Consider the following 17,323-nt stretch of genomic DNA (forward strand, 5'->3'; position numbering starts at 1 on the left):
GTTAAACAATGCTTGAACGAAGTGGTTGACAACTGTGAAAAAAATTTGCAGAAACCTTGAATTTTCTGTTGTTTACATTGCGAAGAGTTTGTATAAATGCATTTATTGGGTTGACACCTATTGCGGTTGGTCTCAGAGATTGCATTCACTTGATTCTTGCAATATCCTCATTCGATATTTACTTTTCTTGTATCTTATTCTGCCAACTTAGAAATTTTTGAAGTGACTGTGAAAAAACTTCATTTCAGAGGGAAATTTGGTTCCTGTCAGCAATGCAACCATCCCCCTCAGCAGGTGAAGTTGCGCACCACAAAAAGGGGCTCCACCTACACGGTTTGCAAAAAAATGTTATTCGAAAAATGCAACCTGGGCAGCCACCAGAGAGTGCAATATGAGTGCACCACCTGTCAAAAGAGTTTTACTGGAAGAAGCTACCTGGTTAATCATGAGAAATCGCACTCTCGCGAGAGGCATATGTGCAGCACCTGTCAGAAGAGCTTTACTCAAAGACGCTACCTGGTTGATCATCAGAAATTGCACTCTGGCGAGAGGCCGTATGTGTGCAGCACCTGTCAGAAGAGCTTTACTCAAATAAGGCGCCTGGTTGTTCATAAACAATTGCACTCTGGCGAGAGGCCGTATGTGTGCACCACCTGTCAGAAGAGCTTTACTCGAAGGAGCAACCTGGTTGATCATGAGAAATTGCACTCTGGCGAGAGGCCGTATGTGTGCACCACCTGTCAGAAGAGCTTTACTCAAAGACGCCACCTGCTTGATCATGAGAAATTGCACTCTGGCGAGAGGCCGCATGTGTGCACCACTTGTCAGAAGAGCTTTACTCAAAGAGCCCACCTGGTTGTTCATGAGAAATTGCACTCTGGCGAGAGGCCGTATGTGTGCACCACCTGTCAGAAGAGCTTTACTCAAAGACGCCACCTGGTTGATCATGAGAAATTTCACTCTGGCGAGAGGCCGCATGTGTGCACCACTTGTCAGAAGAGCTTTACTCAAAGAGGCCACTTGGTTGTTCATGAGAAATTGCACTCTGGCGAGAGGCATATCTGCAGCACCTGTCAGAAGAGCTTTACTCAAAGACGCTACCTGGTTGATCATCAGAAATTGCACTCTGGCGAGAGGCCGTATGTGTGCAGCACCTGTCAGAAGAGCTTTACTCAAAGAAGGCGCCTGGTTGTTCATGAGAGATTGCACTCTTGTTAGAAGGTTGTTGGTAGCACCTGTCAGAAGAGCTGTACACACAGTTCCAGTTTGGTGGATCATAAAAGATTTCACTCTGGCGAGAGGCTGTATGTGCATAGCACCTGTTAGAAGTGCTTTGCTCAAAGACCCAACCTGATTAAACATAAAAAAATTCACTGTTGAGAGGCCTTTGGTGTACAGCAGCTGTCAGAAGAGCTTTACTCAAAAAACCCACTTGGTCACCCATGAAACACTGCATTCTCATCAAGGGCTCTGTGGTGTCATCTCTCAGAAAAGCTTTACTCACACAGTTCACCTGGTGTCATGAAAGACGGCACTCTCTTGAAAAACAGTCCGTAGAACCTGTCAAAAGACTTTTTTCATGGTCCAGCTTGGTCACTCATGAAGGAGTGCACTCAAAAAAGGCCATAATTCTTCATCTCCTGTCAGATTTACACATAAAAAGGGGAGTTGATTGCTCATGAAAAATTACACTTCAGTGGGAACCCAAACATGTGTATTGATTGAGAGAATCCGCTTACTAAAAGACACGTCGTTGTGTTACATAAACTACTGCACTTGCCAGGCATTATGTCGATAGTAACCGTCCGACTAGTTTCACTCGTGGAAGTCACTTGCATAATTGCGTTAACAATTTCATCCTTTGCAGGGTGTGTTCGCTACATTGGGAGCGCTTTTTCTCAAAGCTTTTTATTAGTCGTAAATGATTGCACTTTACTGACACCTAGCATTTGACAACAACTGTTCTGCACAAGCAATTGCACTCTCGTGAAAAACTGTTTGCTATCTATGTCAAAACGGATGTTTATATATCATGCAAGATTCCGTCATGGAGAAAAATCTAATGCCTGTACCATTTGTCAAAAACTGATTGTTGTAAAAGTACATTTAATGAAGGATGAAATGTTGTATACACACTATAATCGATGGGTGTCAGAAAAGTTTTGCCGAGAAACAGTCAAAAAGGGCTCTGAAACACCGGCCACCGATACATGGATGTACATATGTTAGTTACAGCCATTTCCTGCTAATCACCTCCTTTAACTTGGTTGAACTGATTGTATTACTGGAGTTATTGTCAATGGAAACAGCAATTTATTATAGAGGTGCATTTCCTGCTCAGTTCATTTGTCTTCAACAGCTGGAGCGTTCTCCTCCATATTGCTCATGATGCTTAGCTGCTCGGTGATGCCTCCCACCAATTTGAGATATGCTACACCAGTGTGTCTGCTAGTGTATTGTATGCATCGCTTTTGGGCAGAGTCCTCGACATGCAGAATTTTGTACGGCTAAGAGAGTATGCATTTTGCTCACTACTGGAAGAACGTGAAAAAGTGGTAGGTTTTTTATTCTTCCACACTCTGACGAAAAGTTGCATTAAACAGGACAACCCTCAATCATCAGCCACCAGAACAAAGTCACGACAACAAGAATTAGTGCATGTCAAAGAATTGAATTGTCGTCGTAAGCCTGCCTAAGCTCACTGCAGGGCCTTCATCTCTCCTATATACCTCCAATTATCCGACTCCGCTAACTGCGACCAATTTATCCCTGCGAACTTCTTAATCTCATCTGCCCATCTCAATTTCTGCCACCCCCTACCACACTTGCCTTGTATGGGATCCACAGTGTTACTTTTAATGACCAACGGTTATCTTGCCTTCACATTACATGCCCTGCCCACGTCCATTTCTTAATTTCTACTATTACGTCCTTAACACGCATTTGTCCCCTGACCCACTCTGCTCTCTTCTCTACCAAGTTCCACCCATCATCTGTTCCATCGCTCGCTGAGTCATCCTCAATTTAAGTTGAACCCTTTTTGTGAGCCTCCAAGTTTCAGACCCGGAGTCTCAGATATGTGAAAGCAAAACAGGCGATCCTCAATCGTCAGCCACCAGGGGAAAGTGGCAAGGACATGAATTAATATAATTAATGTATAGGATCCTCAAACTTAAGAGAATTGATAATGACTTGGGTCTTAATTTGTTAGAGCGAGCATGTACATGTGTTCCCAAAGTGAAGTCAATTTATTGTTCGTTGGGTGCCAATGTTGAGCTTGTTGGTGTTGTGGTTGTAGCTAGGCTGTGCACCGGTTTCCACTTTCATTATTCCATTCGGTCTTCCATACATTTCTATGAAATATATGCATTTATAACCCCAACAAAAGTGACTGGTTTACACTTTACCTAGTTATCACCAGTGAAAGCAGACTATGCGCACATGTAGTGTGTTGTGAAAATTTGCCTTTGCTTGAGAATTGTCAGTCTGCGGTCCGGCTGTTTGTACTGACGATTCATCCTTTAAGCAAAGTAGCCTGGGACTCAATTTCACGATTGAAACATTGAAAGAGAATGGCATTCTATCTGGATTTGTATCTTCGGTTTGATAAGGAGCATGTCTTCTGGATGTATGCGCCACGATCGGTGAAGCCTTTGATGAACTACTCATCGGGCCTACCAAGCTTGTTAAAAATGCTATTGCCTTGTCATGTTCTCACTCAGCAGTTTCGAAATTATGCCAACACTTGATGACAGACAGTTTCAGTGAGCAAGTTAAAAAGGGAGGCAGAATTTCCACAGGACCTCTTGTCATGGTCATGTGAAAAACTTCTAAAAATCCTAAAAACAAAGTCCGGCTGCCAGGATGTTTCAGAGGACACCCAAAAGCCCAAAAAAGTTGCAGTCATCCCATACATTCATACAAACGTGCACATCTTAAAAAAAATGGGCCATCGCTATGGAGTGCAAGTGGCTATCATGGCTCACAACAAGTTGCGTTCTATATGTTGCAGGCTTGACAGAAAGATAGAGTGGAGAAGTGATAAGAAAGGGGTCGGTTGTAGTGTTAAACACAAGAACCCTATGTTGCCTGCGCAACAGGAGTTGTGTACAGCATTCCTTTAACCTGTGGCCGAACTTATGTTGGACAAACTGGCCGCTGTATCAACGTGCGTTTGAAAGAACATGAATTGTCATTGAAGGGCCCTCTATCATCTCATCTTTCTTCGCATTGTGGTAAGTGCAGCGAATGCAAACCTAATTTTCCTGCCACTAACATTTTATTTAGGCACCGTGATCAAACAACCCGTGAAATCATGGAGGCATTCCACATAGAAGAAGAGGTAATAAGTGTGTGAGCCAAGCAAGCATGTCTCCACCCTAAAGAGATTGCATATCTGTTTGCGCCTTGACGGTAACGTGTATATCTAGTTGTGTCACCACCGTGACCTTTGTAAACTTGTTTCGATCATGCGCAGTGCCTTTCTATTAATTTTATTGTTTGTCTTGAGTGTTGATATTCACCCTTCTTGATATTAAAATTTAGTTGTTAAAATTTAGTTGTCTGAGTTCACGCTGGTTGTATCCGAGAAGATCCATCCTTTGCCTGACGCCATTGTTACCAACTGTACGATTTTTGCCATACTTGTACGGCGTTCTATCAATTTTTCTCTTATCATTGGGCCGTAGTGCCGTTCAGCCAGTTTGCCGTCAGCGTAGGGCTATTTTGAGTTCCACCAAATGAACCTGCTTAAGTACAAAATTATTCTTTCATCGAATGGGTTTCCACATCCACATGCATAAAACGCATAGATCAGGCTGATCAGAAAACAACCGAGTGCAAGTGGAATGTGTGCAGAGAGGATAGACGTCATTAAGAATGGAATGTTCATTATCTGCAACAGAGCTGTCCTCCACAATCAACATGGAGGAATGAGTGAATGTCGGCAGTAAGTGTATAATAATATGAAACTAGTGAAGGGCCAGTGCAGTGTGGTGGCCAATCCGCCGAACCAGGGGTGTAGTGCTGGCCGAAGGCAACGGGCCAGCAGGGAAGAAGAAAAGGAAGGAGCTCGGAAGCGGCCGGGCAAGACGACAGCAGGATGGCGCCCTAGCGGTGCAGGCCAGAGGTCCGTCGCCACCGCTTCCTTCGAAGTTCCATCCGTTGCGGTGTAGGCCCGACGACAGCCCTGGACACCGCCACGTTCTTCGCCGAGTTGAACGTTGAACATAACGCCGAGTTCAGGCATCTCGGCGCACACGTCTCGTCGGCTCTGCGGACAGACTGCCACCTCGCCTCGACGCACCGAGGTGACCGGCCCGTCCCCGCTCCATCCATCGTGCCCGCCCCAGCGGACTGTAGTGGACCGGTTCCTCGCCAGTCCTCTGCAAGTCTTGTGAATATTGCCTTTCCCCTTTCAAAACCTACCCGTTTGGATTGCCTGTTTAATATAACGCGTGTTTGTGTAGACAGTAGTCCGGCTCATTGCTCTGCACGCGGTCCGGCCCAACATTTATAACCGAAACTATATAAATGCCACTTGCATGGTGCACTCGATGGCTTCACACAATTAGTATCTGCCCGTCGTTAACATGGGATAGAAATAATTTCTGAATCAGGAGCCGATCAAGAATGAATAAAAAATTCAGTGTCCTACTTTCTGAAGAAGGAAGACAAGCGAAGCAGGGTGGAGTCGACGAAACAAACCACAATTATTTGTAACTTGCGATTGAGCATACTTCTTAGCCATGTATCTGAATGAAAGTTGGAAGGACTATAACTTTACTAAGCAGACAAACATGTGGATGTCCGTTTCCCAATATTGAGGACTTCACTGTGAAGTACTAATCATGAAAATAAATGAAACTAGAAGTGTGCAGTTTGAATCGTCTTCACGGCTACTTGCCACGTGTTGTGTTTTCGGATTGTTTTAAATACACAAATGTTACACTTTTTTGTTGTAGCCATTCAATTAGAATGGTTCTCAATTGGTGAGTGCATGAAGCCTGGCTCTGCTTGCAAGCATCCCGCCCTCACCCCCCGTGCACGTGTGAATGGGTAACCGGTGATGTGAGCTCTTAGAAGGTAAAAGCACCGGTCAAAACGTTGCTCAGGAAGCCCTTCAAGGTGCACATATCACCACGGCACAAGCACCAACCAAAACATAATTTCAGGAAGCCTTCAAGAAGGCAACACAATGTCTATCTCTGGAGGCCGAAAACTTCCATGATACGCTGATTGTCTGCGCTAGCTGTATTGTAAAACGGAAGCATATGTATCTTCACTGTTAAAGTACTAAAACAACCAAATAAAAATTACACAAATAACCCAAAAAGACATTCAAATAGCCACTAAATTGACATATGTTACGAAATAGTAATTTTTTAGCGTAGGGAAAAATGTAGCACCGCCTACAATATTGTGTAGGGCAATGTAGGATTTTTTCAGATGCAATGTGGCTGTTGTGGCCAAAATAGGTTGGCAATGCTGACTCGCACTGAATTTTGCGCACAGGCAGGCCAGCTGACATGCCGTCAATGCCGAGACAAGACCCAAGTGCCGGAAAAGCAGTTTTTTGTGCGTTTCTGCAGTCCATTCCTGTAAAATCTATCAAAGCGGTGTTTTCATATGTAAGTCATCAAACCCTGGCCTAGTCACGTGGTTCATTTACACTGAACCGCTCCCAGACAGCACAGCTGGGAGCACAGACAATAGAACCAATACGAATTGGTCTATTTGACCAATACATGTCGCTCTATCGGACCAGTAGATTTTGTATTGGTCCTATAGATACCTAAATAGAACCACAGGGTGTCTAGCGACCGGGAAAACCGGGAAAAGTCAGGGAATTTCGAACCACCGGGAAAAGTCAGGGATTTGTCAGGGAATTTTTCAATAAAGTAGTACCAGTCAGGGAAAACCACTTCGGGGCCTGCCCACACTGTTTTAGAATAGGGGAAACCAGTGTTGGAGTTCCCCAAGAAGATACACGAACGCAACACGTTCGCGGGCGACGAAAGCGTGATCCGCATGAAACATTTTCTCGGCACGGTGTGTGCCGAGCGGCAGGCGCCTGCAACATGGCGGCAGCACCGGTCGCAAAGTAGTGCGATAGCTCCAACGGGCGCTTTTACCGCTTATTACAATCTTAAAATGCTACTCAAGGCACAAACGCACTTGTGCAGGAAAGGAGCCACCGCATGCACGAAATTGTCGACGTGGCCGTGAAAATACCGCGCACGAATCGCGTGCAGAAACTCGGCGTGCGGTTCACGCAGCTCGCAGCTGGCTTAGGTTGCTGGGTGCACTTGCGCAGAGGGACGATGTGTGTGGTGCCCAAAAGCCCACGCACAACGCGCTTTTTTTTTCAGCGAATTTTAAAAGGCAGCGCTTTTCGGGAGCTAATCTTGAAGAAACTTCTTTCTTATGACATCAGAAGCCAGAATTACGTAATCAAAAAGGAACGTGACATAGTTTAGCATGAACCGCATGCGGCGTTTTCTGCTCGCGATAACGCGCCGAGCACGTCACAGGTGCGCTGACGCTGCCGCGGAACCACCCGCGCGCGGTGCTGCCAGCGGCGGCTTCGTCCGCGGAGCTCGAGCGACCGCTTCTTAGCGCTCTCTAAAATGCCGCACAAGGCACACACGAAGTTGCTTGTGCGGTAAAGGAGCTTTTAACGTGGGCGAAAACGTTACTATAAAACATCCGCGCCGCTAGTGAAAGCGCCCATGCAATACCTGCCCGGGGTGGTAAGCCAAAGCATATCTGGCGGAGCCAGCCTGCTGTCTGCCGCCATGAGGCGCGCGGCTCCCCATTGGCGCAAGTCGTCTGGCTCCTCCCACTACCGCTCGCCACGCGCGTCATTTTCTGAGCGAGGCAGAAGCTGCCGCGCGCGCGAATCGTCAACGCGGGCGTCAAAAAATCGCACGCGCAACGCCGACGCGCCCGAATCGCGTGTAAAAACACACCATGTGGTTCACCTTGCATGTCGAGCCAGGACAATCAAGAAAAAAAGCAAAAGGTACTTGCTGAAGCGCGACTTGAAGCTTCTATCCCGCAAGACTCCCTGAAGCCGTAACTGAAGGCAAGCAAACCTCAAGCTGAAAGAACTGAAGTTAATCAAAATGCAATTTGAGAATTGGGGCACTTGCAACAAATGTGTTTTTCCCTACTATAGTATGTGTTTTCTGTTCGCTTTTTATATGCTTCACGGAACATTTTCATAGAATGGCGCCTGTTGTATAGGTCAGGGAATTTTGACTAAAATGGTCATGGAAAACATGGAAAAGTCAGGAAAATTGAATTAGGCAATTTGCTAGACACCCTGAACCAATAGCCTAACCTATAGGACCAATACATTATTTCTATTGGACCAATACAAATTTCTATTTGAATTTTTGCTAGGGGGTACTCTAGCGATGCGCGATCGAAATAGCGACCGTAGGATGCCTATTGAGGGCCTCTTTTATGTTGACTTATTAAAGTCAAGGTCCATTGTATACTATGCACACTCCGCTTAAAAGGGACGGACCGAGAAAGAAAAACACCAAACGAAAGGAGGTGGTACACACGAGATGATCTCCAACTTCACCTTAAGAGAGCCTCAGAAACAAAAGAGCGGGCATGGCAGTGGTAAGCGCGCCCACTCTCTAGCGGCATGCATTTATTCCAGAGTCAGCAGCGACGGCAAATGTACAAACTCACCGGGCACCATTATTTCAGTCCTCAGGTTGAGGAGAAGAAGGTTACAGAAAGAAATGAAGCAGAAAATAACAATTCTACGAATCCAGACCATATGAGCCAATCCAATCGATTGTTGATTGATTTAATAAATCAGCTGCCATGCATGTTATATGCAGGTCAGTTCAAACGCCTAACTGTAGGAGAGCCTTGAATTTTATTGAAAAGCCCACTGCTACAACTCTGAATAAATGAAGACTGTGTGCAGCTGTGTGAATTGTGTTGTCAGCTCAATTCGTCTGCAAGAACTCAGAAAGTCGACAGCGAGCCGACAGTTGCCACATTGGTCATCGTATTTCTCTGAACTATATTACGAACGAAATATCAGGCTTTTTTTAATTCGCCAGTATATCTTTGAAAAGGAATATACTTTGTACTTAGTTGCTTGTGTAGTGTGAAACGTGCCTTCGAAAGGCAGTGGCAGGGCTACAGACAGGACAAAGCGATAGGTAGATAAACATTTGCGCTTTGTTTCCTTTCCGCCTCATCCACTCCGTTGGCTCCCACCTTCTCAGGAAGTTCTGTGTCTGTGCCAACCAGCCCAAGTTCAAACTCTTGTGAAACGTGCCACAACCGAAACATGTTGGCGACATCATCTTTAGGGTATTAACAGCGCGCGTGGATGAGGACAACAGAAAAAGAAGACAGGACAAAGCACTGAACTACAACTGAGCTTTATTTTGATGAGACATGCAGACATATCGACAGGGAAACATCCAACAGGAATGGCAACACCACCTGACGTAAACATTTATCTCGCACACTACCAGCTACACTCATTGCTCCAACTGCTGATGCGATGCTAATTTGCCGTAGTGGTCTAGCTGTGTGGACATTTTATCCACATTCTCTCGCGCACCTTATTTCCCACTCGTGTGTACGCACTATGCCTTACAAGCATCTCTCGCGATTGTTGTGTTTGCAGCGGAGAAGGTGCCTTTTGTACAGGGGGGATTGAAAATGCGAAAAACGAACCACACAGCCTCCGACACATCCTGCACCGTCTGGCTGCACTCACTAAACTGCGCGCATGCGCAGCTCTGTCTGAGCATTTGAGATTGTGGCTTACGTTTATAGGAAACGCTTAATTAAGAAGCAACACCGGTCGTTTATTTTGAGGCACCTTTTGACGATGCCCAAATCTCTAAATCATTCATTAAGTCCGTCATTTTTACAGACTCTTTGAGCGTTGTGCATGCATTGTGATCACACAGACCCGAAAAAAACACATTGTCAATCTAGTTTTTAATGCCATAATATCTGTACATGTGCAAAATTTTCAACTAATCGTGTGCTGGGTTCCAGGTCATGCTGGAATTGCGAGGAATGAGACGATCAAATAGCCGCTGGTGGTGCCCTTTCAGATACAGGGGACATATTACCGTACACGGACCTCAAGCCACACATAAGACAACACCTTTGCAAAACATGGCAAGTCGACTGGAGTTCACAGACAGACAAGTTACATATAATGAAATCATATTTCGGGCGATACACTGTTGACCCGCACAACAGATTCATCGAAACTGCCCTAGCTAGATTACAGATGGGCCACACACATGCGACACACCCCCATCTGCCCATTAGATCTCCAAGACCATTGCGTAGCAGGTGTGGGGAGGGCCTATCCCTAATTTACTCGTTTACTCGTGTTTGGCTTGGAAGTCAACATAACCAACAACAATACTTCCATGCCCACTCAGTTGGATGGCCAGTGATGGTGAGAGCTTCTCTCGAAGGTTTACAGTGGATTCACGAATTCTGATTGACTGTGACAACGATGTACCCATCCGGAGCACCCTGTGGAATTCAACTTGACGTTAATACTTGTGTTCACAGCTGGTAATTGTTTGCTCTGTGTTTGGGGGAGGAGGGTGAAAAGTAAAAGTTTCTAATTGCAAGGAGATATTTCATGTTCTTTTGCTTTTTAACTCTGTGCTGTGTAAAAAACTGTTTCGGCTAATTGCTTAAGTGACTATGCCTAGTCGTAAGGGCCATAATACAGTGTCCCATATTTTGTTTGCAACGATGCATACCCAGCAGAGCCCAACTGCTAGAAAGCACATTCTTTGGTGGTGGTAATTAGCTTGAAAAAAAGGGGCACTGAAACTATTTTTTAAGCTAACAAGCCTACAAAACAGTTTATGGAGCACATCTACGAGGGAATGGATCTTGTACAGCTTGACATTACCCTCTCCCGAGAGTACTTAATCCCTTGTGCAGGAACTGGAGCCAAGGACACCTATGTGGACGTGAATGTCTTTATTGGTATTTGTTAATATTGCAGTACAGCTGAAAGCTGTATGTATCCCGGAAGGCTTCAACAATAAAATTACTCCAATGACCGTATTTCTGCTTTGGTGTGAATGGGCAGCATGTGAGCATTGATACGTGCGTCGCTGTTGACATTTTTGTTACACAAAAACAGGCTTGATCAGGCTGTGTAGCAAGTCTTCATGAAAAAACACGGAAAGAAACTAGACAAAAAAGCTGCGAACACATGGACACTGTTCATCACAGCACCTTTCCTTGTTCTTCAGTACTGTTATTGTCGCTGTATTTTTCCCCAAAATATAAACCAACTCTCCCAGATTCACACCTTCAGACAAAGAAAACATGGTGTTTGTCAATGACAAGTGATTCTACCAAACTTCCGTGGCTGTGAAAAAAGTCAGTGAGTAGCTCTACTTTCTCTGCACAGTCTGTGGTGTGAAGACCCTGAGCAATGACTTATTGCCTTCATAGAAGAATTCAACTCAGTTCATCCTAATATTTCAATCACCTATGAGTACTCTCGTACCGAAATTAGCTTCTTGGACGTTCAGGTTCATGTGCGGGCGGGCTCCCTGGAGACGAGTGTGTACAGGAAACCTACAGACTGCCAACAGTACCTGCACTTCGACAGCTGCCACCCTCTTCATTACAGGACGGCCATCCCTTATTCTCAGGCACATAGATTTAGAAAAATTTGCTCCAGGGATGAAGACTTTTGTTCGAACGCCAGCCGAATGCGGGGAGTCCTCATCAAACAGCATTACTCGCCGGCCCTTGTTGACAATGCCATATCTAGGGCGGCAAGTTTAAATCGTAACACACTGCTACAGGAGGCACACGTGAAAGATGGGAATAATTCCCACGCTAATTTAGTCAACATTTACTAGTAGCCCGTCAAACGTGAATCAAATTTTAAAAAAAGCACTTTAACATTCTCCAGCAGAGCGAGCGACTTTCCAGAATTTTCAGTGATCCTCCGCGTGTAGTATACATGCGCGCAAAAAGCATAGGGACTATCTTGTGCACGCCAAAGACAGGCACACCCAGCAATTAGGCTGCCACCCGTGTGGCAAAAACAGATGTTTGGTATGTAAACACATGCAGACCTTGAGGTTGGCAGTCAGCACACATTGACTTCTGATATTCTGTACGGGGTTCATTTGATTGTGACTCGTCCAATTTGGTTTTCCTATTGGAGTGTGGCGGATGTAATATGCAGTACATAGGACAGACTGATGGACCTTTTCGAATGCGGTTTAACAATCACCGCTATCACACTAAAGCATTCCCAAACCTTCCCTTGTCCAGACACCTAGCGATGCCAAATCACTCTTTCGATGACATTAAAGTCACACTTCTACAGGGCAGTTTTTCTAGCTGTAGGGAGCGAGAACAATGAGAGTCTTACTTAATCTATAAATTTAATACCTTGAAGGGGGGTCTTAATGAGAGTCCTGGAACGATGACTGTAATTCGTACGCTGCATGACCATTGAGGTATTGTGAGCCCGGGACATACGAGACCTTGTATTTTTGTTGTCCTTTTGCTATGCCTACATTAAGCCATTCGTGTGCATTGGGCATGGTCTGAGGTGCACAGGCAGCCTGTTGCTCCCGGTGTGAGGTTGTGCATTGAAACGCCAACAACCTACCGCTATGTTCCGTGGTCACTAGAATTGCCTCGTCCGCTTCCGACCCCCTACCAACACTTCCCTTCCTGCCCCTGCTATTTTTTATTTTTTTCTCTCATTTCCTTGTTTCAGCGCTTAGCAAGCATAACACGCCTCATTAATAGCCAGATTGTGTCCATTGCCTGTTTATGTCACCAGATGTCATACCCATTTTATCCTTGGGAAATGTGAAATCGAATGTTAAAGCTTCCAATTTCAACCGAGCATGTAAAAGTATTTTATTTTGGTGTCTGTTGTGGATTGTGCCTTGGGTGTCTTGTATTCACATTGTGATCCCCAATACTAGTGCTCACGTTGTGGGCGCGCCCTTCCTGCCTTTTCGCTCATGTTTTGCTTTGCTTCTCTTTTCCATTTTTTCCCGTCTTTTTCTTTTCTTTTCGCGTTCTTGGCTCCCCCGGAGGCACGGCACCCACCGACTGTCGCCTTTCTCTTCCTGTTTTCATGTTTTTACAAATTGCCGTTATCCACCATATTTTCGCGGAATAAGCCCAGGGGTCAACGCGTGCGGGCGACAGGCCGAGTGCTAACAGTTAATGCGCCGAGCATTGGCCTGGCGCACACGACGTGATGCCGTTTACAGAGGGAGGCAAAGGCGGGGAAGGGGACGCCTCAAATGGGCTCCCCCATTGTCTTTTGTAGGACCACCCAAAGTCTCGGAAGCTGCCTGGGTGCCAAATACAGTAAAGGGCCCCGCTTGCATTCTTGACCTTGCCGCTGAAGACGGTCGGTAGTTAATCCTTGTTACCGGTGGCGCGCATGTAAACTCACTGCTCATGGCAGCATGTGCTTTGTAGTTTTCCCCTCTTGGAGGCACTGGATGTTTTTTGGCCTTTCGCCACCCATGAACTTGTCGCATTTCCTGTCATCGCCACCACTCGCGTTCATGCAGTACGTTCCTCCATGCCCCCCTTTTTTTCGGTTTTTTGTTTTTTTGTTTGTCTGGTTTGTTTGTTTTGGGGGTCGTTTTCGCTTGCCTTTAGCAGAATAAGCTGTGTATGGTGTGTGTGGTCATTTGTGTGTTTGTTTCCCATGTGGCTTGTGTTTCGGGGTGCCGCCCCACCGTGAGTTCGTACGATTTTTTTACAAAGCTTTCATTCCTGATGCAGACCTGTCTCAGGTCGAAACATTGGAAATAAAGTTTCCGAAGAGTGTACTGTTACTGTGTGCATATTCCTGCAGCAACTAAGGACTCTACTTCAAGACTATATATATATATATGTATATGTATATGAATATACACTAAAAATAAAGAAACAAAAACTGCCAATACAAATAAACACACATAAAAAACACGGCCACAGACCAGTTTCACCCACTGCGGTGGTTCAGTGGCTAAGGTGTTGTGCTGCTGAGCATGAGGTCGCGGGCCGCGCCTGCTTTTCTGATGGAGGCGAAAAGCAAACATGTCCATGTGTACGCGATTTCGGCGCACGTTAAAGATCCCCAGTTGGTCAAAATTAATCCAGAGCCCTCCACTATGACGCCCCTCATTGCCTGCGTTGCGTCGACGCATTCAACCCTACAATCAATCAATTGAAAAATTTTGAATGAGAAGCTTCTTAACAATCCGTAAGATATAACGTAATTAGGCTAGTATTTCGTTCGTAACTGAGTAAATAATTTTCTCCTTGAAAACTAATTACATAATTGAAATGAGGAAAAGAAAAACACATGTACACAGCGATTTTCACTACGATAGACAAATTAATAAAAATGTTCATTTTAAGGCCAGTTTTTCCCCTCAAGCTGCAGTTTTGTGATTCATATTTCTACTGCCACTGGTGAGCAGGTTTCACTGACAGTAAAACATTGTTATATTATTCTTGCAAGCAAAGTAAAATCATGAATAAAGCTGAGGCTATCCCTTATCAAGCCACACTGGATGAAGAAATATGGGCATTTGCTAACCATTCTTTAATTTTTTTGCTCCACGGTTGTGTCTTGGAGCAGTTCTCTGTTTCAGGAGATGGTACTGACGTTGCGGTAGAAGGTGGTCTTCACACCTGCTGCCCACGTTCTGGCAACACAGCGTAGGTTGCAATGCTTGCAGTGTGTTTTGGGGAACACAAACACTGGGGAGCTCACCCTTTAAACGCATTCGTGTTATTAAGATAACTTTTAAGATATCTTATTCGACCACATATTAACTGTTTCGAGACGAAGCTTATTCAAAATACATTGTTCAATTTGAACAATACCTTGGGCGCCCCTTTTCATAGCGTTCCAGGCATTCCTGGAACACTCAAAGCTATGTGGAGTTAGCTCACAAAATTTCCTTTCAAAATCAGTTTTGTTTTTATTTTCGCAACAAAAACGTGATTTTTGACACCCATTTGCACCACTTAGGTGTGGAGAAGAGGCATGGTCATCGCACGTCACTGCTACCAACGAAGAATGCGTGCCACTCATAATTGCTCTGCGTCAGTGTTTGGTTTTTGTTGTCAGGGCACGAACAGTGTATCGTCAAACGATTTCCAATCGTCAGGTTTGCACTTTCGCAATAATAATCCCTGAAATCGGCTTAAAATGTCAGGCAGTGCTTGTTTGCAAAGCTACTTTATGATTTTAGGCAGTTTTGTTGCCTTTGCACACGTCATTCTAAGATGCGTTGTAGTTTTACTTACCACAGGACCATTCCTGAACAGTTGACAAGTTTCGGTTTTGTTTCTGCAACGCGAAATTCATGTTTGGCGCTAGCTACAACGCTGTTACTCACCTTCATGCCTACCGGCCGTGGCAGCTTGAGCGTCCATGACTGATCCTCGAAAAAAGTGTGCCGCTCCTGATTTCACCCAACCCTAACCCGATAGATTAGAACTTCTGATGCAAGTTAAAAGATAACACCCTGTCGCCAGATATCTGTTCTGACGGGAAGAGCGCTTTAAACCGGCCTAACCAGCTGTTCGCCTGCCAGTTTCATTTCCATACGAGGGCATCTCTGGGGGTTCAGTGTTGCTTCTTAGTTGAGCTGTCTATTCGGAGGGATTCTCTATTAAGTTTTGTAGAGAGGCTGCTAGGGGGCCGAAGTATGCGGTCGTGCCTCGCATAACGTCTTGAATATTGTTCAACAGTTCTGGAACGTCGTTTCGCTGACAAACGTAAGTGACGAGACAGTTTCCTTACTATGTGGTGGCCACCCCAGATGACCATTCGACCCCACCGGACTTTTCGTGCTCGTAAAACGATCAAAGCAGCTATCAAAAGACAGTAAAGCCTAACGAACCAACGGCGTGCTTCTTCGGAACCAGCGGCGTCGGCCGCCGCTGCCGACGCAACTGCAAGCGCGGCCAAAGCCTCGGCGCCGCCACTTTTTGATATGAACGTGGACGAAATGCAGCAGACTAACATGGACAGCCACGAAGCTCATGAAGTGCCACCGAGCGCCTACTCCAGTCCAACTGGCCGCTACGGTGCTTCCCAAGATGAAGACGCCGAACGTGATCAACTGATGAACGAAGACGACGGCGGTGTATGGCATCGCGTCTTGCCTACCAAGAAGAACAAGGTCACCAAAACCGAAAGGGTAAGTCGGACTCGTTTCTCACTGCAGTTGAGACCACTGGTTAAGATGAAAGTACGAGATATCCCCAGACAGGCCATAGCTAACGCAATTGGCTCTAGCTCTCCCAGCGCCGAACTTGCTGAAATGGCTGCTATTAGGTATGATGACGCCGCTAATAGTGCCCACATCACCCTCTACGATGCCGAACATGCTGATAGGCTTTCCCGAACAGACCACCTCACGTACCGGCACAACGGCCGATTTGAAACCATAGAGGTGACGGTCGACCGAATGGGCTTTAACAAAAACACGATTAGCGGAGTTATACGGGTAGACCCGGCTGAAAGTAACGACATAATCTTCAATTGGATGCGTTGCGAACAGGCCGAAATACTACGAGTTCAGAAGATAGGGAAGTCGGACCGCGCCATTATCACCTTCAACTCTACAGTCCTTCCACGAGTTGTTAAATACTACATGGAACTGGTGAGGGTTGCCGAATACAAACCGAAGCGGATAGTATGCTTCAACTGCCATACACTGGGCCACATGGCGAAATTCTGTCCTGCCTCGAGTGTCTGCCGGGACTGTGGCCGCCCACATGCCACAGAAGAAGAGTGCGACAACAACCCCTTCTGTGCGGTGTGCAAGGAGCCCGGTCACCTCGCGATTAGTTCAGCATGTTCCAGCTGCATGGGGAAATCGGCCGACCAAGATCAAGATTCCGCAAAAAAGGAAACGCCGAAAACGAAGAAAAACACATCGAAGCTCAAAGATGGGATCTCTTGGGCCGACGTGGTCCACACCCAACGAAAGGATGCCCCTCTTCCTCCATCGACTCGAACAATGAATACAATCATAAAAGAGAACAGCCTTAAACAGGAACTTCAAGAACTCCGTGCCGAGCTGCAGCAACTCCGCTCGGAACTCAGTCAAGCCCGAACACAACAGCAGCAACGCCAATCCACCTCTCCGGGTCCACCACCAGCGCGCCGAAGCCGGTCTCGAGTGAAGAAAAAAATCTTGCCGCAGCAACATTCGGAGAAAGCGCAGGAATGGGTTACAAAACACAGGCTGGCACAACGGGACGCGCATTTGAAGTTCGAAGCATCTAA

The 17,323-nt window shown here is 45.8% G+C and overlaps 1 protein-coding gene across 8 annotated transcripts in view; it reads left to right on the forward strand.

Moving 5' to 3' along the window:
- Positions 1 to 17,323, forward strand: part of LOC144158350 (uncharacterized) — a 147,825-nt gene that overhangs the window by 37,887 nt on the left and 92,615 nt on the right. The window contains exon 5 of one of the 8 annotated variants that reach the window (XM_077689192.1): positions 249 to 7,206. The exons of the other annotated variants lie outside the window; for them this stretch is intronic. Coding sequence (XP_077545318.1) covers positions 249 to 1,218 — 970 coding nt within the window. The 3' untranslated portion in view covers positions 1,219 to 7,206. Of the gene's footprint in view, positions 1 to 248; positions 7,207 to 17,323 lie in introns of those variants that run through there. 8 annotated transcript variants of the gene reach the window in all.

This window comes from Haemaphysalis longicornis, unplaced genomic scaffold, assembly GCF_048455015.1.
Source record: "Haemaphysalis longicornis isolate Haplotype H1 unplaced genomic scaffold, Haemaphysalis longicornis Haplotype H1 scaffold_10, whole genome shotgun sequence".
NCBI lineage: Eukaryota > Metazoa > Arthropoda > Arachnida > Ixodida > Ixodidae > Haemaphysalis > Haemaphysalis longicornis.